This window comes from Vicugna pacos, chromosome 2 (genome assembly GCF_048564905.1).
Source record: "Vicugna pacos chromosome 2, VicPac4, whole genome shotgun sequence".
Lineage (NCBI taxonomy): Eukaryota > Metazoa > Chordata > Mammalia > Artiodactyla > Camelidae > Vicugna > Vicugna pacos.
The window spans coordinates 117,335,705-117,355,922 of record NC_132988.1 but is presented as its reverse complement, the minus strand read 5'-3'; the positions used below and the strand labels follow the sequence as shown (position 1 = coordinate 117,355,922).

General features: G+C 54.9%; 1 protein-coding gene and 1 non-coding gene across 2 annotated transcripts in view; both read left to right on the top strand.

Annotated features, from left to right (window-relative positions):
• The window catches only part of JAKMIP1 (janus kinase and microtubule interacting protein 1), a 112,234-nt gene extending 92,274 nt beyond the window's left edge, over positions 1–19,960 (top strand). The window contains exons 14-22 of the mRNA XM_031685996.2: positions 196–297; positions 1,009–1,062; positions 1,609–1,674; positions 7,537–7,605; positions 9,508–9,585; positions 11,430–11,633; positions 16,074–16,139; positions 18,591–18,635; positions 19,716–19,960. Coding sequence (XP_031541856.2) covers positions 196–297; positions 1,009–1,062; positions 1,609–1,674; positions 7,537–7,605; positions 9,508–9,585; positions 11,430–11,633; positions 16,074–16,139; positions 18,591–18,635; positions 19,716–19,745 — 714 coding nt within the window. The 3' untranslated portion in view covers positions 19,746–19,960. The remainder of the gene's footprint in view (positions 1–195; positions 298–1,008; positions 1,063–1,608; positions 1,675–7,536; positions 7,606–9,507; positions 9,586–11,429; positions 11,634–16,073; positions 16,140–18,590; positions 18,636–19,715) is intronic.
• TRNAT-AGU (transfer RNA threonine (anticodon AGU)) lies at positions 13,104–13,176 on the top strand. The gene has a single exon. It is a non-coding gene; the product is annotated as a tRNA-Thr (tRNA).
• Positions 19,961–20,218: the final 258 nt, after the last annotated feature.

Below are 20,218 nucleotides of genomic sequence, written 5' to 3'. Positions count from 1 at the left end.
TCCACAGGAGATGCGCTGCAATGCAGACAGGCCGCAGCGTCTCCATCACGACGAGGAGACGGTAGTCTGAATGTGCACTTTCTTGCAACACCTTTGCCCGCCGGAATTCATTGGGTTTTGCTGAGTAACATGGGAAAATGGCAAGTGGTAAATAATCCAATAAAGTTCTGTTTTTAAACCAAATCTTTTCCCCAGGAGAGAGAGCGGAGGTCGCCAGCATTTAACCTCCAAATCAGCACCTTCCCCGAGAACAACAGCAGCGCCCTCCAGCTGTTCTGTCACCAGGAAGGAGTGAAGGTAGCGTGCTTGGGGGGTGCCCCCGCTACACCACGGCCCAGGGCCCCCTCCAGGGCCAGGCTCAGCTGTGAAGGGGATGGTGTCCTGGTGCCAGGGACAGAATTGATTTTTACCGAGATGCTCCCGTCCCCACCGTATTTTGAAAGTCAGAGTTCATTACTCTAGTGGGTCACCAGATGTCGCTCTGCTTGTACCCCTGTTCAGCCTTGAGTGCACACCCCAGCCCGGCCACTTCCGAGCTCTGGCCCGTAACCACTCTGAGCCTCAGTCTCTTTGTCTAGGCGTTCTAAGTGGCAACGCCCACACCGTTAACTTAGATCATGAACGTGAAGCACTCAGTACAGTGCCCGAAGCGCGGTGAGTGTTCTGGAGATGGGAGCTGTGGTGGTTCTAACAGCTGAGTGTTCGCTGTGTCCCTGGGGTCCTCCTAGGCCCGCGGGCACAGAGAGGCCCTTCTGACCCATGGGATTCCATGAGCCTTTCCAGAAAGCCGTGTTTGTGCTGGATAAAACTCAGTCCATACGTATTAGTTACCAGCCTGCCCTCCCTGCCCTCCGGGAAGGAACTAAGAGTAACACTTGGCCCAGCCTTAGGCCCTAAGAGACAAGAAAGGGAGAGGTGTCTTATCCAGGAGTGAGGACCGTGGCCCTAGAGGTTGGTGTGGATGGTCTTTGTAGCTCACACAACATGAACGTTGGCCATCTTTTCCAGGATGTGAATATTTCTGAACTTATGAAGAAATTAGATATCCTTGGCGATAATGGGGTAACTATGAGCGATCGGTTTCTGGTTTCGTGTCCTTGTTTTGAGCCGGGTGTACTCTGTGTGGCTTTTGTTTCGTTTCGTTTTAATTTCTTCCTAATTTAAGAGATCTACTAAGTACAATGTAAGGCTTTTGTATGGCCATGTTCCTGGGTTGGGTGGCTGGGTCCACGTTCGGCAGAAGTGGGATTCTGAACTTAGGGCATCCGGATAGCCTGTGAGTGATGACGGGGGAAGCGCACAAAGATGGATCCCCAGAGAGCCATGGGGTCACTCGAGGCTTCTGAAATCAGAAAGGGACACTTTTGCCTTCTTAAAAGATTGGCTTGAGGGAGGCCCTGTTTCTAAAAGGCTCCGCACCACCGTGTGAGACATCCCCAACCAGAGGGCGAGGGCGGGTCCTCAGACGTGTCACAGCCGGCCCACCAGTGACTGGGGCTGACCCCGGGGAGGCCGTCCGGAGAGCAGCTCTCCAAGGCGTGTAGGGCTGACTGTCTGCACGTGATGTGGGATCCCTGTCAAATGCCCTTGCCCATTTTTGTGTTTTAGAACTTGAGAAATGAAGAGCAGGTTGCAATAATCCAGGCTGGAACTGTGCTTGCCCTGTGTGAAAAGGTAGAGCCCAGCGGCATTTCTGTCCGTACACCTTGTCCAAGCTTCCCGGCACCATACAAGAAACTGTACATTGGCGTCTCGCTGTCCTGGAAGCATGCCTTCTGGTCCGTCTGCGTCTGCATGCGCACGTGCACGCCTTTTCGTTTTCTGATCGAAAGTCACTCCCGCTGATGGTAGAAACAGAGACCACAGAAGGAAGTAAACCACCCCCACCCCGCCCCCCGAGGAAACCCTTCTGCGACAGTTGGTGTATTTCCTTCCGGCTTTTTTCCCACACGCTTTTTAAAAACTTAGTTGAAATCGTACTTGACTTGAGTTTTGAATCCTGTTTAGTCAGCTCCCTGCACGGGATTCGGTGGCCCTGCACCTTCCACCCACAGCTCTACCCTTAGTTAATGATTCTTCCGCTGTCAGATACCGAGGGCATTTCCAACATCAGTTTTCCTACTCAGCATCGTGCAGTGATGAACATCTTTACCCGCCAGTTACTCCCCACATTTTAAGGCACTTCCACAGGATAGATTCTAGGCGTGGAACCACTGGGCCAAAGGGTAAGAGTTTTTCAGAGCTTTGATGCTGTCAAATGGTTCCCAGAAAAGTGGTACCAACGCCCCCGCTACCTGAGTGTTACCGCTGCTGGCTTCTCATTCAGCGTGGCTTATCACCACTGAGAACTCTGCCGATGTGATAGGCAAAGATTATGTGACGTCATGTTTTCATTTATCTGAGCACTAGCGATGAAGTTTTTGTGTGTATCATCCATTTTCTTCTTCCTTGTGAGTTGTAATTACATTTCTTTGGACCATTTTCCATCGAGCTTGTTTGTTACTCATTCATGCATTAACTCAGCCATGCAGTCATCTATTCACGTATTTAATACGTATTTCTTGTGACTATGGTTTTTCTCACTGACTTCCCTGCGTGCCTTACATCCTACAGATAATAACTTTTGCTGTATTTATTAAAAATACATTCCTGGTTTGCCTTTGACATTAATTTAGGATATTTTAGACATACACAACTTTTTAATACAGATCTTTCTCTTTTAAAGCACAAGAGTTAAACTTTAAAATGTTATTTTTATAATGGTGAGGTTATAGCAATCTTAATCAGGGTTCCTTCCAGAATCTGTGGAAGGACGTTTAGGATGTAAGTATTGTTCCCCAGGCACCTGTCCGTCCTCCCCAGTCACGTACAAGGCATTAAATGTTGGTAACAGACTTGCAGCGAAGCCTTGCTGAGGTCACACAGGTGGTCGTGGCGACTCCCACAGCACTGTCACCTGGCTGAGTCTGCGTCCTCAGGTGAACAGCGTTGGGGGGCGGGGGGCGGGGATGATGATGTCACACCTGGCTGGCTGGCAGCTCCTCAGACGCCGGTGACTGCAGGTGTTAAGCATGTGGTGTGCGTCCTGTAAACATCCCTCTCACTGACAGAGCCGAATGTGCCTGTAGCCTCCCGGTGGGGATGGGGTGTCACGTCGCGTGTCCAGCAAAGACTTTCAGTTTATTCAGCATTCACTCCGACGCTCACTGAGAATGAGCCTCTGAGAGCCCAGTGCCCGGTACACCCCGGAGGATGTGGCCGTGTCGGGCCCAGGGTTCCCTCCTTATCCTCCAGAAGCCCCTGCTAGTCTAGACCCCCTCAATGTCCCTGAGCCCCGAAATGGAGAGCTGTGAGCCCTGCGGGGCTACAATCGGGACCCCAGGAAATGGCATTTTTAAGTGGAGCTGAGTGCTGCTGCTAAGCACCTGGGGCAGGCGGGACTCCCAGAGGTGTCTGATCAGTGCTCGTGGGTGGTGAGCAGAGCAGGCACCACCAGTGACTTGGGGTGGGGCGCTGGGGTCTCCCTCTCTCCAACCCCCAGAGCCTCCTGGAGGGCGGCAGACTGTAGGGAGTTCCCGGCCCCGCCAGGCACCAAGTTCTCCCACCCTGTGCCTTCCCAATTCGCTCGTCCGTCACCCAGCAAACAGCAAGTGATCCAGACCCACAGCCTTGGGCCCCACCCCAGGGCTCCCCTTCTCAACCATCGTGCAAGATTAGAGGCACATCTCCCTTGTACACTGAGGACACGGGGCCTGCCTGGCACATGGCTGCTACCTGCTTTGGCCCTGTCTCCCCCCTCGCCCACCTACACCAGCTCCTGCCAGCTGCCGCCCATCTGCCGCTGACCGCAGAGCCCCGCCAAGCTGCTCGGCCTGGCACCACGATCTGTGCCCTAAACGCTGCGAGTCGCGCCAGCCGCCCTCGCCTGCCAGCTACCCCCAACATCCTGCAAGGGTGATGGCATTTAGAGGCCCCGACTCTGTGCCAGGTGAGAGGGGCCCAGTCCACTCCGTGGGGACTGGACTTAGACCAGTGTTTGCTCATTTTCTCAGGGACACTAGCTCTGCCACATGTCTGTAAACGGATGTCCAGTGTTTGGGAGGTACTGTATCTCCCCCCTGGAGAGAGCTGGGTGCTAAGAATGCACCCCAAAAAGAAAACTGGGTCAGCAGGACCCACTGGGAGCAGTGAGGGGACTGTGAGAGTGTCTAACTGTCCAGTTTGCCTGGGACACAGGGGTTTCCCAGGATGTGGGGATTTCATTGCCGAAAAGGGGACGGCCCCAGGCAAATAGGGCCGCATTGGTCACCTTGGAATGATGAGTGCTGAAGAAAAGCTCTCAGCAACGTCCTCAGTCAGCGCCTCCCCCAAGGATACCTCGTTTAAAAGCTGCCATCCACGCTGGCGTCGGACCAAGCTGAGGTCAGCTGCAGCTTTCTGTGCGGAAGCACAAAGCCCCTTTCGTAGCCTGTGAGTGAATGTGACTCAGACTGGTGAGCGGGTCACGTGGTGTTTTGTTCCTGGATGATCTTGCTGCCAGCAGCATCTTGCCTTCCTCCCATCACCACCCGGGAAGCCCTGTTCTGTCTGGAAGTTTCGGGCAAACATGCCGTCTGGTCTCAGCGCCCGCCAGACCCGTGTCTGGTTAGTGATGTTCAAGCTCAGAGAGCACACGGCGCACAAGCTGTTGGGAGAGGCTTGAACACAGGACGTCGGAGGGTTTACGGGGGATTACAAGCCAGGCCTCTTCTCCCTTGAGTTCAAGATCAATCAGAAAGATGGGAGTTTTTAAAACTCCCCGCTCTCACTGGTAACAACAGATTAGAGAACGTGGCTTAGGCACAGGGCAAGCTTTCGACAGCTGGCCCGGAATCAAGGCCTTGGGACCCTTCTCTAAAGGAGACGTGGGTCTCAGGGGAGAGATGTGCCCCCACCCCCAGCTCTGGGATCAGGGCCCTGTACCTGGGGCTGGTGCAGCCAGGCCAGGGGTGCAGCGGCTGCGCTTCCCATGGATGTCCTCCTCCCTCTGCCCCAAGGGCTGACTCACTTCTCCCCTGAGGGCTTGCAGGGAGGCAGGAGCCCTGTCCCCACCTCCCTCCCTCCCTCCTGAAGGGTGGCCCAGCCGTGAGCATTCAGATTCTCCCCCTGGAGTGAGGCCCGTAAGTCTGGCCGGACTCTGATGCGAGTCCGTGACCTCACGTGCCTGGAGGCCCCGCAGTTTCCACCCTCATTTCACTCTCCTGCTAGCTGACGAGGACTTGTCGCGTTTTTCATTTACGTGCATGATATGCATAGCAAATCTTTTTTTTTAAATAATAAGGAAAAACTGGACACCGTGTTCTACAAAAGACACTGGTTCTAAGAGCCACTTATGATGATTCAAAACTGGATCTTTTTGTTTTATTTTATTCACTTTATGACTGCTTGCACTAGGGCAGTAAAAATGAAAATGTCTTCATTTCTTGTCAAAAAATACGCTTGCTATTTCTGAGACCCTGCACGCCCTCCCAGCGATGTCCAAGGACACGCTGCTTTGGTGACTGGCTCTGGGCCGCTGTTGAGGGCCACGCCCTTAGTGGGAGCCTCTACGGTCGTAGCTTTATCAGGTCTTGTTCCCTCTGTGGAGTCAGCACACACCCCACGGACCTCCACATCCTCTCTCCTTCAGCAAAGTTCTAGTAGGCGCTCACTTCATGCCAGGCCCTCCCTATGCTGGGTGAGGACATTTAACACAACACGTCCCACATAGTGGGATGAAAGAAACAGACAATAGCATCTGTCAGGTGAGTTCTGTGACAGGAACAAGTAGACATGGGGATCCATGGAGGTCACCTGACCCCATGGACTCAGGAAGCAGTGTGGGCTTCCAGGAGGAGGGGACAGCTAACTCAGGTCCAAAGGCTAAGTAGCTGTTAGCTTAGTAAAGGCCTGGGGCTAAGGCTGGGGATGGGAGAGGTGGTGATGTTCCGAGCAGAGAGAGCAGCACGTGCGAAGGCCCTGAGGTGAAAGAAGGCTTAGCTGGTGGCCCAGCTGTGGTCAGGAATGGTGAGGTCTCCTCAGGGGCTTTAAGCAGGAACAGGGAGTTTCCACAGTTAGATGTGTGTTTTTAAGAGAACACACAGGCTGGTGGGCAAGGAGGGATGTGGGGGTCAGATGTGAGCCTGGAGACTGAGAGGGGGCCTGCGCTAGGTGATGGCCATGGAGTGCGGAGGGTGGGTTTTTGAAAATGGGAGGAGATAGAATCCACATTTGGGAAGTGAAGGGGGAGGAGTCATGGTCAAGTTGAGATGGGCTTCTTCCCAACAGAGGGAAGTCAGTGAGCCCTCGCTCGGGGCTCTTGTGGCATCAGGGTGTCGGGGGGAGATCTGGGCTGGAGGGGGCATTTCAGAGACAGTTCAGAGAGGGAGGGAGCATAGGGGAGGGTGGGCCCCCCCAGGGGAGTGTGGAGGAGAGGGGAAGGCCAAGGACAGGGGCTCCGAGAGCTAAGGGCTGAGAGTCCCGGGTGGTGGGGGAAGAGGGAGACACAGGAAGAGGAAGAGGGTGAACACGTGGCAGGCGAGGGGCTGGGGCATCAGGAAGGCTGGTGGCAGGGAGGCCCCACAGCAGGGAAGTCAGGTCGTCTGTTGTCCTTAGCAACGAGAAGTTTGAACGTGCACATTTATATATGTTGTTGAACCTGATATCCCCGGACACCCCTAAAACATCCCCCACAGGGCGTCACCCAGGCACATGTCTCAGGTGGGCCCCTCGTAAAGACACCTACGTGCCCACACCCTGAGAAACAGCTGCCTGCCTCCTGCCCAAACCTGAGAACAGGCAGCCAGACCCGCCCTCGGCAGGGGCCCACGCACGTGCAATCAGTACCCTCCTGCCCTGGACTCAGCATGCCTGGGGGCTCTCAGGCCATCATCACCCACTGCATGGCCAGACCTCCCTTCATGCATGTGCCTCAGAGTGTACTGGGCTGCTCAGACACCCCCAGGGGGCTGCAGGGGTGCAGTCTTGTGGGCTGGGTCTGGAATCCCCACTTCCCACCTGTGTGACCTTGGACAAGTGACTTAACTCTGCTGCCGTTCTTCACCTACAAAATGGCGTGACACTGCCTCCTCCAGGGGGTGGTGGTGAGGGGGACCAGATGAGGTCCCAGGCATGAAGCCACCAGCACAGCGCTGGGCAGAATCGAAGCAGGGAGGCTCACCTGCCCGGCTGTGGGGCCCCCAGAGGCACAAACCTACCTTCCACACTCATGTCCCCTACACACTGAATCAGGCATCCCCACCACACACACCCGCTGCCTCCATACATACAGGTTCACCTAGGTGTACGTACACATGCGTGTGTACCCATGATCCCTGTGCAAACATCTGTCAGAACCAAAACATCTGTCCAGACTATGAAATTCCATTTCAAGGACTACCCGGGGTTGCGGCGGGACCCTCCCTGGGCCAGGAGGCTCCTGGAGGAGGGCCCCTGCACGCTTGGCCCCACGGGCACTGCTGCTCATGAGCTGCGCCCTCTGTCCCTACTGTCTTCCAGTGGCTGAAGCAGATAGAGGGGACGGAGGCAGCCCTGACCCAGAAGATGCTAGACTTGGAGAAGGAGAAGGTAAAGGATGTGACACCCCGGGGAGGGAGGGGGTTGGGCAGAGTTCAGAGAATTCACTTCCGGGGGAGGCTCTGCGCGTATTTCGTATTGATTTGCATGCATTTCTAAATTTTGCTTTGTCTTAATTGCTGTTCTGTGTAATTATCATCCATTCACTCAGTCATTCACTTGATACATATTTTTGGAGCCTCTGCTATCCCGGACACTATGCCAGAATTAAGGGTTCAGTCATGAAGAGCGGGTCCCTGCCTTGCGGGTCTAGTCCGCAAGCCGGTGGGGACCTGTGCTCACAGCCACCAGCCACGATGCAGCATGGGAACACTGGGAGGGACACGCCGATGAGACGGAGGCACTTGGCCCGGGGGTTTTGGAGATGCCTGGACTTGGCTCCCGTCTTCTCTGTGCCCCTTACTGGCCATGTGAGTTCGGGAGCGACACCCTGGATCTCAATTTCCTCATTGCTGGATGTGGGTTCCCAAGTCCGCCTCGCTGGGCTGCAGGGATGAGACGCTGGACTCACAGCCTGTTTGTGCGCAGGGCTTGGCATGTGCGGGTCCCTGATAAACAGTGCTGGCAACTCTCCCCCGGGGCTGTGAGCCTACAGCAGGGTCCAGGGATCCGTTTTACCCGACCTGGGGATGTCAGAGAAGGCTTCCCAGAAGAGATGGTTCCCGGGTCTTTGAAGACCAATTCAAGTTTTCTAAGTAGAAATGAGAGGTGATGGAGCAAGGAAGACCACAAAGTGTGGAAGTGTTACCACCTGGGGTTCTTGGTTTCCTTAATCAATAGAAATTGATAAGAGGCCAGATGATGAACCAGGCAAGGCTTTCCTGGGGCTCATGCTGCAGCACCAGGGAGCGAGAACAGTAACAGGGGCCCGTGCTGGCTCCCTGAGTAGGGGGCGAGCTGGTCCCTTAAATCGGTGAAGGTAGGGGCGGGTCCAGGGGTCAGGGCAGAGGGGTGGTTTAGGTGGTCTGCCTACCCCCTTGGTGGTCCTGCGTGCAAGGATTGCTGTGCAGGACCCTGCTTTTTCTCCCGACACCTCAGAAATGGCAGCTGGGCTTTGGTCTCTTTGTGTCTTGTTCATAATTTGCCCCAACTGCACAGCCACGCAGTTATTTTAAGTCCTTTATAGTTTATTTGTGTTTAGTTGCTCCTTCCATGGTGTGAGCACTGCAGCCCTGGGTCCCAGGCCCCAGGTCCCAGCCTGTCTCAGAAGCAGCGTTTGGTGTGGAGAGAGCCTTGGACTGCATCACCAGGCCTGGGTTTCTTGTCCCTCCTCTATCACTTGGGAACTGTGGCATCTAGGGCCAGGCAGAGGTCCTCTCTGCCCTTCTGTTTCCTCCTCCATAAAATCAAGTGGCTGCCACAGCTGACCTCTAACCCTGAAACCCCCCAGTCAGTAACAGAAAGCGATCTGCATTCTGGGGAGAGTGTGCCTTCGGGGACTGAGTGGCCAGGAGGCCGAGGGAAGGAGGCGCACAGCAGGGAGGCTAACCTGGACGGAGGTGACGCTGTGGGGAGGAAGAGCGCATCTGAGAACTATTGAGAACAAAGTCTTCAGGCGGCCCCCAGGATGTGACAAGAGGAATCGAGAAGGATTCCTGCCATCAGGGCTTAGGAACCAAGTCAGAAGGGGTCTCTTCACTGCAGTCGGGCACCCAAGAGGAAGGGAAGCTGGGCTGAGTCAGGACAGGCTGGATGAAGTTCCCTGGGCTGGTGAGGGGGATGCGTGCAGGGAGAGCAGGGCAGACCTGACATCCCTTCTCATCTGCGCACCTGGCGGGTCCCCCCTTCAGTGGGACAGTCACTCTCTAGCAAGTGTGAGTGGGTCGGCTCGGAAGGGCTGTGGGGTGATAGGCTCTCGCACTGATCTGACCTCGGGCGCCTCCCCTTTTCCAGGACCTGTTCAGCAGGCAGAAGGGCTACCTGGAGGAGGAGCTGGACTACAGGAAGCAAGCCCTTGACCAGGCTTACCTGGTAGGACCGGAAGTGGGTTGGACTAGAGGCTGCTCTTCCCTTCGGGGCCGAGGCCGCGTCTGGGGTCCTCGCAGGGCTGCGTGGGCACAGCCCCAGCCCCATCCGCAGAGTCGCAACTGAAGTGACCGTACAGATACGTTGTCGAGTTTTCCAAACCAGTCATGAGTTTTCAAAAATACTTCCTTAGCTGGATGGCTTCTTTAGACATGCTTATTCAGTTCTAGTAATCATTCCAGATGAATGAAAAGAAACTTTTTTCTTATTAATATTTATTTATGCTTAAAAACCAAAGCAAGTTTTACCATAAAGAGCAAAAAGAGACAGTCACAAAGGAACACAGAGGCAAAGCAGTGAGCAGAGGTCGGGTGATGGACGATCAGAACAAAAGTTGCTTGTTGTGAGGTCCTGTGGAACGTCGCGCCTGGGCACGGAGCTGGCTCCCGGCTTCCTGATGACTAAGCTGGGGGATCACGTTCGGGATCGTAGGTCACACGGCTTTGAGGACGCTCAAGGCTGAGTGGTTCCGGCACTGAGGGAAATTCCCCCTTGGAGGGGGATTGACATAACGGGAGAGGGTGCATTTCTAGGACATCCCCACAGCCGAGAGGCTTTAAAGTTCTTTGCTGCTCTTTGTACAAAGTCTGGGGCAAATCTTTGCCCAGATTGTTTGCAGTTACAATCGTTTTACAAGGTGGGTTTGTACCTAAGTCAATAACCAAAAGTCAACTTCCAAACCCCACTTCCATGCAGACAGAGAGCAGGAGGCTGGGCTTAGCATGGGTGGGAGAATCTGGGAGTCAAGGCTGGCCCCCTTCACCATGACCCTTGGCCCTTCGTGTCCAGGCTCCGAAGCTTGAATCCCCAGGGCTGGGAGCTCCATGTGGATCCCTGGCTGTGTTTCCCAGGGGCGACCACTGGGGTCAGGAGAGGGGAAGCCGGTGCCTGCTGGCTAAAGTTGATCCTGGCCTGACGGACCCGGGATTCCTCTGGGGAGTTAGCACAGCTGGACAAAGGCAGAGAAGGCTGCAAGAGCAGGCGGCCACAGCCGCAGAGGGCTGCCCGGGTTGGCCCCCTGCCTCCGGCTGCCTCCTGCCTCTTCCTGGCAACTTCCATCAGAAGTGGTGCTTGGTCTCCAGCATCCTGGGAAGAGAAGGAGCCATTCCAGCAAGGGATGCGGGTGGGAGTTACGGAGGCAGAGAAGGAGGGGATTCCCTCTTTTGTCCCTAAATATTCCTATCGGGTCTCTATGCTGAAGCGTCTTGTCATAAAGTTGAAAAGAAAGAACTTCCTCTCATGATCAAAACTCCGAACTTTCACAAGGGTCCCTCCTGTGGCCACTGATCTCTCATGTGCTTCGCTGACCAGGGGGGTCTTGCTTTCCCGGGGGAGGCAGCAAGGAGAACACCGTGCCTGTTTCCTTCAGTTGAAATGGCATTCCTACCCAGACAGCTGAATGCCAAGTGCCTGCAGCTTGAGGCATTTCCCCACTATATTCATGATAAAAGGGGAGACTTGTTCCTCAGGTCGGGGCAAGGATAAAATCAAAACCAGCTGAATCACATTTTAGGGGCGGTCATGACTACTTCTTGTTGCCCTGACCCCCTCTGTTACAGAGTAAGGCATCTTGAGTGAATGATGTAGGACATGGACTCAAAGCTGTGTGCACGGGGCTGAAAGGGGCTCCCTCAACCCCCTACGACCACCCCCGCGACTTCTGGCCCCACACACCTCCCCTCCCTGCCCGAGACCCCACTACCCCTTGGCTTCCCTCGGCTGCAGGGTCCCAGTGGTTACTGTTCACCCCTCTGTGACCTCCCACTGTCTGTGTGATTTGGGCCACTCAGAAAATCCAGGAGCTGGAGGCCACTCTGTACAACGCGCTGCAGCAGGAGCCGGGGCGGAGGGCCAGCGAGGCGCTGAGCGAGGGCCAGCGGGAGGACCTGCAGGCGGCTGTGGAGAAGGTGCGCAGGCAGATCCTGCGGCAAAGCCGGGAGTTCGACAGCCAGATCCTGCGGGAGCGCATGGAGATGCTGCAGCAGGCCCAGCAGGTAGAGGCGGGGCCGTGGGGGTAGGGGTGGGACCTGGCGGGTAGGGGCGGGGCCGTGGAGGTAGGGGTGGGACCTGGCGGGTAGGGGCGGGGCCGTGGAGGTAGGGGTGGGAACTGGCGGGTAGAGGCGGGGCCAGGGAGGTAAGGGCTGGACCTGGCAGATAGGGGCAGGGTCTTGGCAGATAGGGGCGGGGCCCCAGCAGGATGGAGATGGAGAATTTGCAGTGATGATGACGAGCATTATAGGGAGATCCAGGAAGGGCCATTTACAGGGAAGAGGTGGGTGGGGGAGAGGTGGGGGGCAAAAAAGGAGGGACTTATGGCCAGTTACCATCAAACGAGATCTTGCACAGGGCTACAGGCATGGGGTGTTTGCATCCAAAGACATTGTCACTGAACCATCTCAGTTATGGTCACACATTGCTAGTGAAGTCACCTGAGGTGGCCCCAGCCTGATGGTGGGTGGGGAGCCCAAACACAGAACAGACTCTGACCATTTAGTGTAGCTGGGGTCTGCAGTCAGTGGGCACAAAGTGTGGAGGGGTGCGGGGGTGGGGGTCCCTTCCCAGGGGAGGGGCCAGCTGAGCCAAGTTTTGAGGATAAGTAGAAGCCAGGCGGGCGTCAGGGGAGCAGCATTTCAGACAGCAGCACAGCAGTGCAGTCACCGCTGGGGTAGCGGTGGTTGAAAGCACAGACCCTGGGACCAGGCAGCCTGGCTTAGAACCCTGTCCTCCCACTTATTAGCTGTGTGGCCTTGGACCAGTGACTTAATCTCTCTGGGCCTCACATTCCTCTTGGGGATGGTAATGATGCCTGCTCATTGGGACGGTGTAAGGTTTCGGTGAACTATTCCGTGTGAAGTGCTCTCAGCAGGGCAGGCGGCTGTTATTACTGCCCCGTGAGTGTAGACTGTGAGCGGGTGTCGCAGGAACAGGACCCACGGGGCCCTGAGCTGGGGCCTGGTTTAGCTCATGCCCAGCCCTGGGCCTTGTTTTCAAGACTTGCTGACTAAATGTGAGTGAAGGGGTTGATTTCACATTCCACAAATCCAGCTGAAAGCAGACCATTTGTGTCTTTGAACCAAAAAGTCATTACTCGCCTGAGGCTCCAGATCTCATGAAGGTGCTGGTTACAGTCTAAGTCTGAACGTATGACGGGCCAGTGAGCACACCCTGAAGACCAAGGGCAGCGCTGCGTGTGGCCACGCCCCGCGGGAAAACACCGTGACCCACAGGCTAAGAGAAATGGGGAAAGGGGCTCAAGTGATTTTTTTAAGAAAAAAAAAAAGCAGAAAGTCAGGGAAGGTATAGGGTATGGCTCAGTGGTAGAGCACGTGCTTAGCATGCATGAGGTCCCGGGTTCAATCCCTAGTACTTCCATTAAAAAAACTAAATAAATAAACCTAATGCCTCCCACCCAAAAAAAAAAAACCCAAAAAGAGAGAATTTAAAGGCCATATTTTTAGGTGGAGGGTGGATATAGCTCAGTGGTAGAGCATGTGCTTAGTATGCACAAGGTCCTGGGTTCAATCCCCGGTACCTCCATTAAAAACAAACAAACAAACAAACTTAATTACGTCTCCCCTACAAAGATAATATTTTTAAAAAGACTGAAAGCAAGCCATGTGGCCTGCATGGGCAGCTGGAGGACTGGTTCTCTTAGGGAAGAAAGTCATTTAAAATACAGGGGTTTCTGAGAGTTTGTGTAAGATCGCAGGGACAAATCACTTCCTCATATGCTCCCCTCGGCCTGCCCTGTCCATTGCACGTACCTGCGCGGGGAAAGGTGATTAAGAGCTCGACCCAGCTCTGGGAATGGCTTTTCCTTTATCTCGGCATCATTTTCAGATTGGTTGAGAATTCTGCTGGAGGTCAATGGTAGACACCCTTCCTCCCCTTGTATAGGGAGGCTGCCCTCACTCTTACTGAACTGTGCTGGTATCAGCCGGTATTGGATGATACATCGTTCTGAGGCATTGATGAGACGTGCAGGTCGATCACTGAGCGCCTGGTGCGGGGGGGTGGCCAGTGGAAGGGGGTCTCCTTTTTCATAATAACACACATGGATGTCAACACTCAGGCCAGCCTCCTGTTCTGTCCAACCCTGGCTGCTGAGTGTGGTCCATGGATGTCATCTGGGGGCTGGCCCCACCCCAGACCTACTGAATCCTGTTACTGCCTTTAACAGGATTCCCAGGTGACTTCTGTGCAAGTTAAAGTTGTCAAATGTTAGTTAGTCTTAGAGAGACACGGCTGTGATTTACAAATGGGTCTAAGTGTCTGCCAAAACCAAACGCCACAGACGGCGTGGCTTCGACAGCAGAGGCTGGCTGTTTCGGTTGCTGGTGAGGGCTCTCTTCCCGGCTTGCAGACAGCTGCCTTCTCTCTGTGACCCCAGGTGGTAAGGAGAAGGGAGAGGGGCTAGAGCAGGGCAAAGACGGAGGGAGAGAGAGAACATCCTTTTCTTATAAGACCACCAATCCTACCAGGTGAGGGCCCCACCCTGTGACCTCATTTAACCTTATAACCCTGTCTCCAAATACAGTCACACTGGGGCTTCAACACAGAACTGGGGGGGCGGGGGGTGCAATTAAGTCCATAGCAAGGTCCCATGACTTGTTTGGCTTTGTAAGGAAATGAGTTTGCATGCATTTTGCATGGATTTGCTTAAACCCTCAGATGTGGGTGCCACTATGACCCCCAATTTACAGATAAAGAAACCAAGGCCGGAGGGGTTGAATCACTTACCCAAGGCCACACATCTGAGAGCAGAAGTATTTTTCACGTCTCTTCTGTGCCAGTCCATCCTCTGCTTTGCTGCCCAGCGTGACCTTTCCAAAATCTACATCTCATCATCTCCCTGCTTAAAACCCTTCACTAGCTCCCAGGACACCCCCAGATCTTCAGGCTTCTCATTGGGACATTCCAGACTCTCTGAGCTCTGCTCCCCAACCCTGCACCCCAGCTGAGGGCAGACACCATTCCTTCCGCCTGAAGTTTCCTTCCCTCTTCTGCACCTGGAAAACCGCCGTGCACTGGGTTCTGCGCCTCCTCTGGGCCCCCCAGCCCGCACCTCAGCTCCTTACACCCCTCATTTCTCTGCTGTGTGACCTTCCCTGGACACCCAGATAAAACAGCACCCCGTCCCTTCCCGACCCCTGCCTGCCTTTCTCCACGACACCTGTGCTCATCTAGTGCACCGTCTGTGTATTTGTGTAACGCCATAGTCTGAGCCTGATTGGACCACAGACTCCGCGAGGCCCCGGGCCAGCTGAGGCATGTTCGCTGAGTGGGTGGGTGTGCCCACAGTGATGGTTCTCAGAGTGAGGTCCCCGGACCAGCAGTGTCTGCATCACCCGGGAATCAGGAAATACAGCCTCTCAGGCTCCACCCCAGAACTGCTGAGTCAGAAACCCTGGAGTGGGGCCCCAGGGACCAGCAAGGCCTTCAGGTGATGCCGACCTGAGTTTGAGGAATCAATGCATAGGAGGCTTCCTGGGGCCCGATGAGGGGTCCACATGCTTAGTTCTGGCTGACCGGAATTGCCTGCCCTTCAGCCTGACAGCATCCCCCAAGGAGTGAGGTCTCCACCTGCATCAGGTCTGGCGAGGCTGCAGCCAGCTGGGCAGCTGCCTGGGGTACCAGCACTTGAAGGGTGACGAAGTGCTATTGGATACATGGCAAACTGGACAAGGTCACACTTGCCAGCCCCTGCCCCCCGCCCCGGGTGGAATGCTGTGTGGAACTGGATGGAATGGACTGATAAGCCGCCGAGGGTGGCTGTGAGCCCCAGAGGACACTGGCCAAGTAGGTGACCAACTGTCCCTGTTTGCCCAGGACTGAGGGGTTTCTCCAGACTCTGGACTTTCAGGGCTAAAACCAGGAATGTCCCGGGCAAACTGGGACAATTGGTCATCCTAAACCAAGAGCTAAGGGGGCTTCTAAGAATCTGGGCGGACACTGCAGGCATGCCTACCTCCGGCACTCACTTTCTCAGTCTCAGCTCCCAGGCTCCCGGTAAATAAACCTTGAACAAGTACATCATTTGATGCTACTTCGAATCCACGATCTTCATTAGCCGCCCAGAGCACCTCCGTGTCTTGGTCTGGCCTTGATGTTCAGGCTTTATGAAGACCCTGTCCGAGGATACACACTGCATACTTCCACTGCTATGCACGTCGAGAACAGGGGAGACCTACCTCTAGTGATGGAGGTCAGAACAGCATCCCGTGGGGCCTGCGGGAGCCTCCTGGGTGCTGGAGAGGCCTTGCTCTTGGTCCAGGGGGTGGAGAGACGGGCCTGCCCGTGGACAAAACTTGGCCGAGCTGCCCACTTAGTATTTGTACTCACTGCTTGTGGGCTGCCCTGCGGTAAACAATGAAGCATAGGGTTGGAACCTGGAAATTTTACTTTTTTTTGATACAGAACCTAATGTGTTTCAGAGAATCCGAGAACTGGAGGATAAGCTGGAGGTCCAGAAGCGACACCTGAAAGAGCTGGAGGAAAAGGTAGGCGGTGTGAGCGCGGAACACAGGGCTTCTTGCCAGGGGCCACCAGCATGGAGTATTTTCTTTCCTCCAGTCAGTTTCATGAAGCCCAAAGAATCGGCTCTGTGTCCAGCCCTCTCTTCTCTGCTCGTTCCTCCCAAAGAGGCCTCCGAGAGATGAGGAGCCCGTCAATACTCTTCTAGGGAGCAAAGGACGGCCCGGGATCAGCTTCAGGCTGGGGAGGAGGAGGGTGTCCTTTATTTTCGTAAAAGACCTTCCACTGAACCCCTCTGACACGACCTCGCCAGGAAGGATGAGGTGACCTCCTTTTGTGAGCGATAAACCGATCATAGACATTGGTTACCTCCCATGGACTTAAATGATGTGTCTGCCAAACCTTAAATGACATACAAGCCAAAAATTCGTGAGTGTTCTTGGAATGGTCTTCCGTCCCAGTAGAAAGTGAGACTGGCCTGTCACGTGTGGACACCCTGCCCCGGTGTCTCCCTAGTTATTACCATCTTACAGGCGAGAAACCTGAGCCTGAGAAAGACTCAGACACTTGCCCACGCTCTCACAGCTGGAAAGGGAGAGTTGGGTCTCCAGGCTGGTCACAGCCACCTCGCCATTGCCGTCCCCCCAGCGCTCTTGGTCCAGACCAGGGGGTTCATGTGTGTGCATCTTCGTGGCACTTACCACTTTCTGTCCACCCGCACGGTGAGCACGACTTCCTTGAGCTCAGGGACCAGCTTTTACTCATCTCTGTATCCAAGATGGTTCTTGCCACAGAATAGGGCCCCATCAAACGTTTGCAGGACAAGTAATAGATGAGTAGAGAGAAGACCCACAATGGCACAATGGAAAGCTCACACGTGGGAACAGTGAAGGGCTTTGACTCCATCCGGGGGTGTCCATTGGGGATGTGCCCCAGGAAGCTTGAAGGGTGATGTGTCGTCACCCCGGAGAAAAAGAGAAAGGGCGTTTCTGAGCTTCAGGTGTCTGGGGCTGGTCTTTGGAGGGAGGACATCGACTCATTCTGTGGACAAAGTGGTTCCAAAGCCACGAAAGGCTCCAGAAGGCAGTCTCGGGGCTATGTACACGTGGGATGACAGCCCGCTCTGTCCTGGGGGGAATCAAACACAAGGGTTCAGAGACGTAGGACAGCTCTTCAGATGCTGCACCAGCTTTAGAAGCTTCCTCCCCTTTCTCTCCTGAGGGTCGGCTTTTATTCAGGTTAAAGCATCTGCCCATCTGCACCTGGAGCCTCGGGCCTCGCAGCCTGCACCACTGGCAGGGTCCTCAGAGGGGCAGCAGAGGGGCAGGGCTGCAGGATCTGCCCTGGGGATTGGGCGGGGCTGCTGCCAGTGCCCTGGCAACCCCGTGGGAATTCCATTTACACGGATTCCTAGAGTCCTCAGCTGGCAGGTGCCCCCCACCAGCTTCCAGGGCTGTTTGAGGGGCCAAGGGTGTCTCAAATATTTTTCGAGGAGTTCCCCTTGGGCACTACTGGCTTGGGCTCGTGGAAAAAGAACTCCAACCACCACAGCCAGGAGTGGTCCACGGGGTGGTCTTGGCAAGGCCTTCCCCCTCCCGGGCCTCAGAGTCCCATGTAGCTAGGTGATTCTTCCAGTGATTCGACAATTTGTTTACAATTTGGTGGCTGTTTGGATTTTTCATTTTTAAAATAATAAGTTAGGGGAGCTATTACTTTATTTTGGGCGCGGCATGGGGGGGCAGGGAGAATTACTTTCAAAAGCCCCAGACACGGTTCAGACAGGTTTCACCTAATCACCAGCAGTTCTTTTTGAACAAAGCCAGTCATCGGTAAGCTAAGGGAAGGCCTTGGCTTTCAGACAGGCCTGTGTCCTTTTTCATTACTTTCAGGCCATTCTTCTGCTACTGTGTTTTTCTTTTTAAAGTAGGCTGATCAAGTGGCACAAAAAGATTGTAACCAGGGGCTCCCCTGGGAGAGTGGGCAGGGTTGGCGTAGGGGGAGGGGTTCTGTTTGTCCGCAGGCTGGACTGGAGGATGTGGGACCTGGCTGGGATCTTCCCTGACCCTGGTGCGCATGTCACGGGAGCCATCAGCCACCACCATCGGAGGGCCCTTCCCTTGGGTGCACCGTCCTGCCCGGGTTCTTCAAGAAAGCCACACCTCAACACCAAAACAGCCCGGTCCGCGGCGTACATGCCCCCGTCTGCGTTAGCTGGCTGTTTGGGCTGTGCGTAGGGGTGACCCGCCCGGGGCGTGGAGCTCCGCGGGGTCGGCTTCTCAGGTGAACCAGCCCGCAAAGCCCGCGCACATCCCACGCTTCTTTCCGAGCCCGACCCCCGCGCCGCGCTCTTGTGCGATGCTGTCACTGAGTTCCATACCTCATATCTCACATCTTCTTTTCTTTTCTTTTTCCCCCCTCCTCATTTTCTTTTGGTCTTATGTTATAGTTTTTGTTCCTTTTTTTGTTTTTCTCACTAGCATTCATTCTGTGGCCTTGATGACTTCCGTGAGCCGAGCACTCGGGTGGGTATCCTTTCATCTTCACTGGTCAAAATGATGATTTTTCTAAAAAATGAGACTTCCTCCCAGCTCTGACTGCAACGTTCCTTGAGAGATGGGGCACCGGGGAAGGTGGCCTTGTGGGAGACTGTTCAGCGTCAGGCTCACTGGGCATCACTGGGGGTCCCCGGCGAGGTCCACCCCGGGAGAAAGATCAGGGAGCTGCCTGTGACTAAGAATGGACAATAGGGACCTTGTGTCCCCTGTTGTGTTTGATCTTGAGAGGGGGGTTATTTTTTTCCCCAAAGGTTCTTTGCATTTTGGCTGTATTGGCTGTGGGCCAGTAAATTCGCCATAGGGTCCAGACCAGAGTGGGCTTGTGGGGTCAGGGGTCTGCAGGAGCAGGGGGCTGGCGGGCAAGTCCATGAGCTGCATACAAAACACCCCAGAAGCTTGTACAAAGGGCCCAAGCGCCCTGCCTTGCCCCTCCCCCCGCCCTTGGCCCTATGTCTGGCTTTGATGCCGGCTGGCCCTGCTCTGGTCATTGGGCCCTGCATGTCTCATCCTGAGTTCCTGCTCTGGCACCCAGCCCCTCCCCAGTTCTCCCAGTTCTGAGTGCCCATCATGGCCTGAGGTGTTGAGATCAGCCCCTGAATTCAGCCCAAGTGAGGGCCCTGTGTGCTCTGGGGGTGACCGCAGCCCACTGGCCACCCAGTCCCCCAGGCTGAGCTCCCATGCTTGACTGATATCCTTGTGGACGTCCTGAGCCTGACCCTTGCACACGGGGGCTTTTCTTGGATCCTCAGTGCCCCAGTCCTAGGACAGCGCTTGGCACATGGTCGACAGTCATTCGGTGCTAGTGCAGCAAATAAAGGAATGACCACAGGGCTCATCAGACTGGAGGCTGCAGGGTGGGTGCCGGAGGATGGGTGATCTGAACCTGTTTCCTCTTTCCCTGGATTGTCCGGGGAGGTCACTCTGTGGGCTCAGCTGGAGAGGTCAGATCAGTGATGGGGACAGGTGAGGGCAGATAAACCAGGGGCTTCTCCAACCATTTTAACCCTTGGTTCTTGTGTCATTTCCAATTATTTTTTAATTTTCCAGGATAGAAAAAGAGTTTATGGAATAAACTGAGTCCTATGGCAACCCCCACCCCATTCAAACCAAAATTCAGCAGCAAAACAAGCTATTCCAAGCCCAGAGACTAAAACCAGAATTCATGGAGACTTGATGACAGCTCAAAGAGGCACACTTAGGATCTCTGGCTGGGCTGAGCTGTGGGAGCTCTGCAGGGGCAATGGGGAATTTGTCAAGCTCAGGGCCACCTCCAAGTCCCCACTGTGGCGCCTTCAAGAGCCCAAGGGACAGAGACCTGAATACCAGGAAACTAAGTGCAATTACTAGAAACTGAATGAGTGGAAAGCCACTGCACTGTCTGGGGACAGGTCTGCATCCTTGTCCCCTCATGGCATGCCTCCCCTGGCCAGGGTGTGCGTGCCTGGCTAGACACTGACTATGTACATATGTCTCCACGAACTGTGCCCTGTGCATCCTGGGGTCTGTCAGCCAGAGCGACTTGCAAACGTCCTGCGATCTGAACCCAAAGT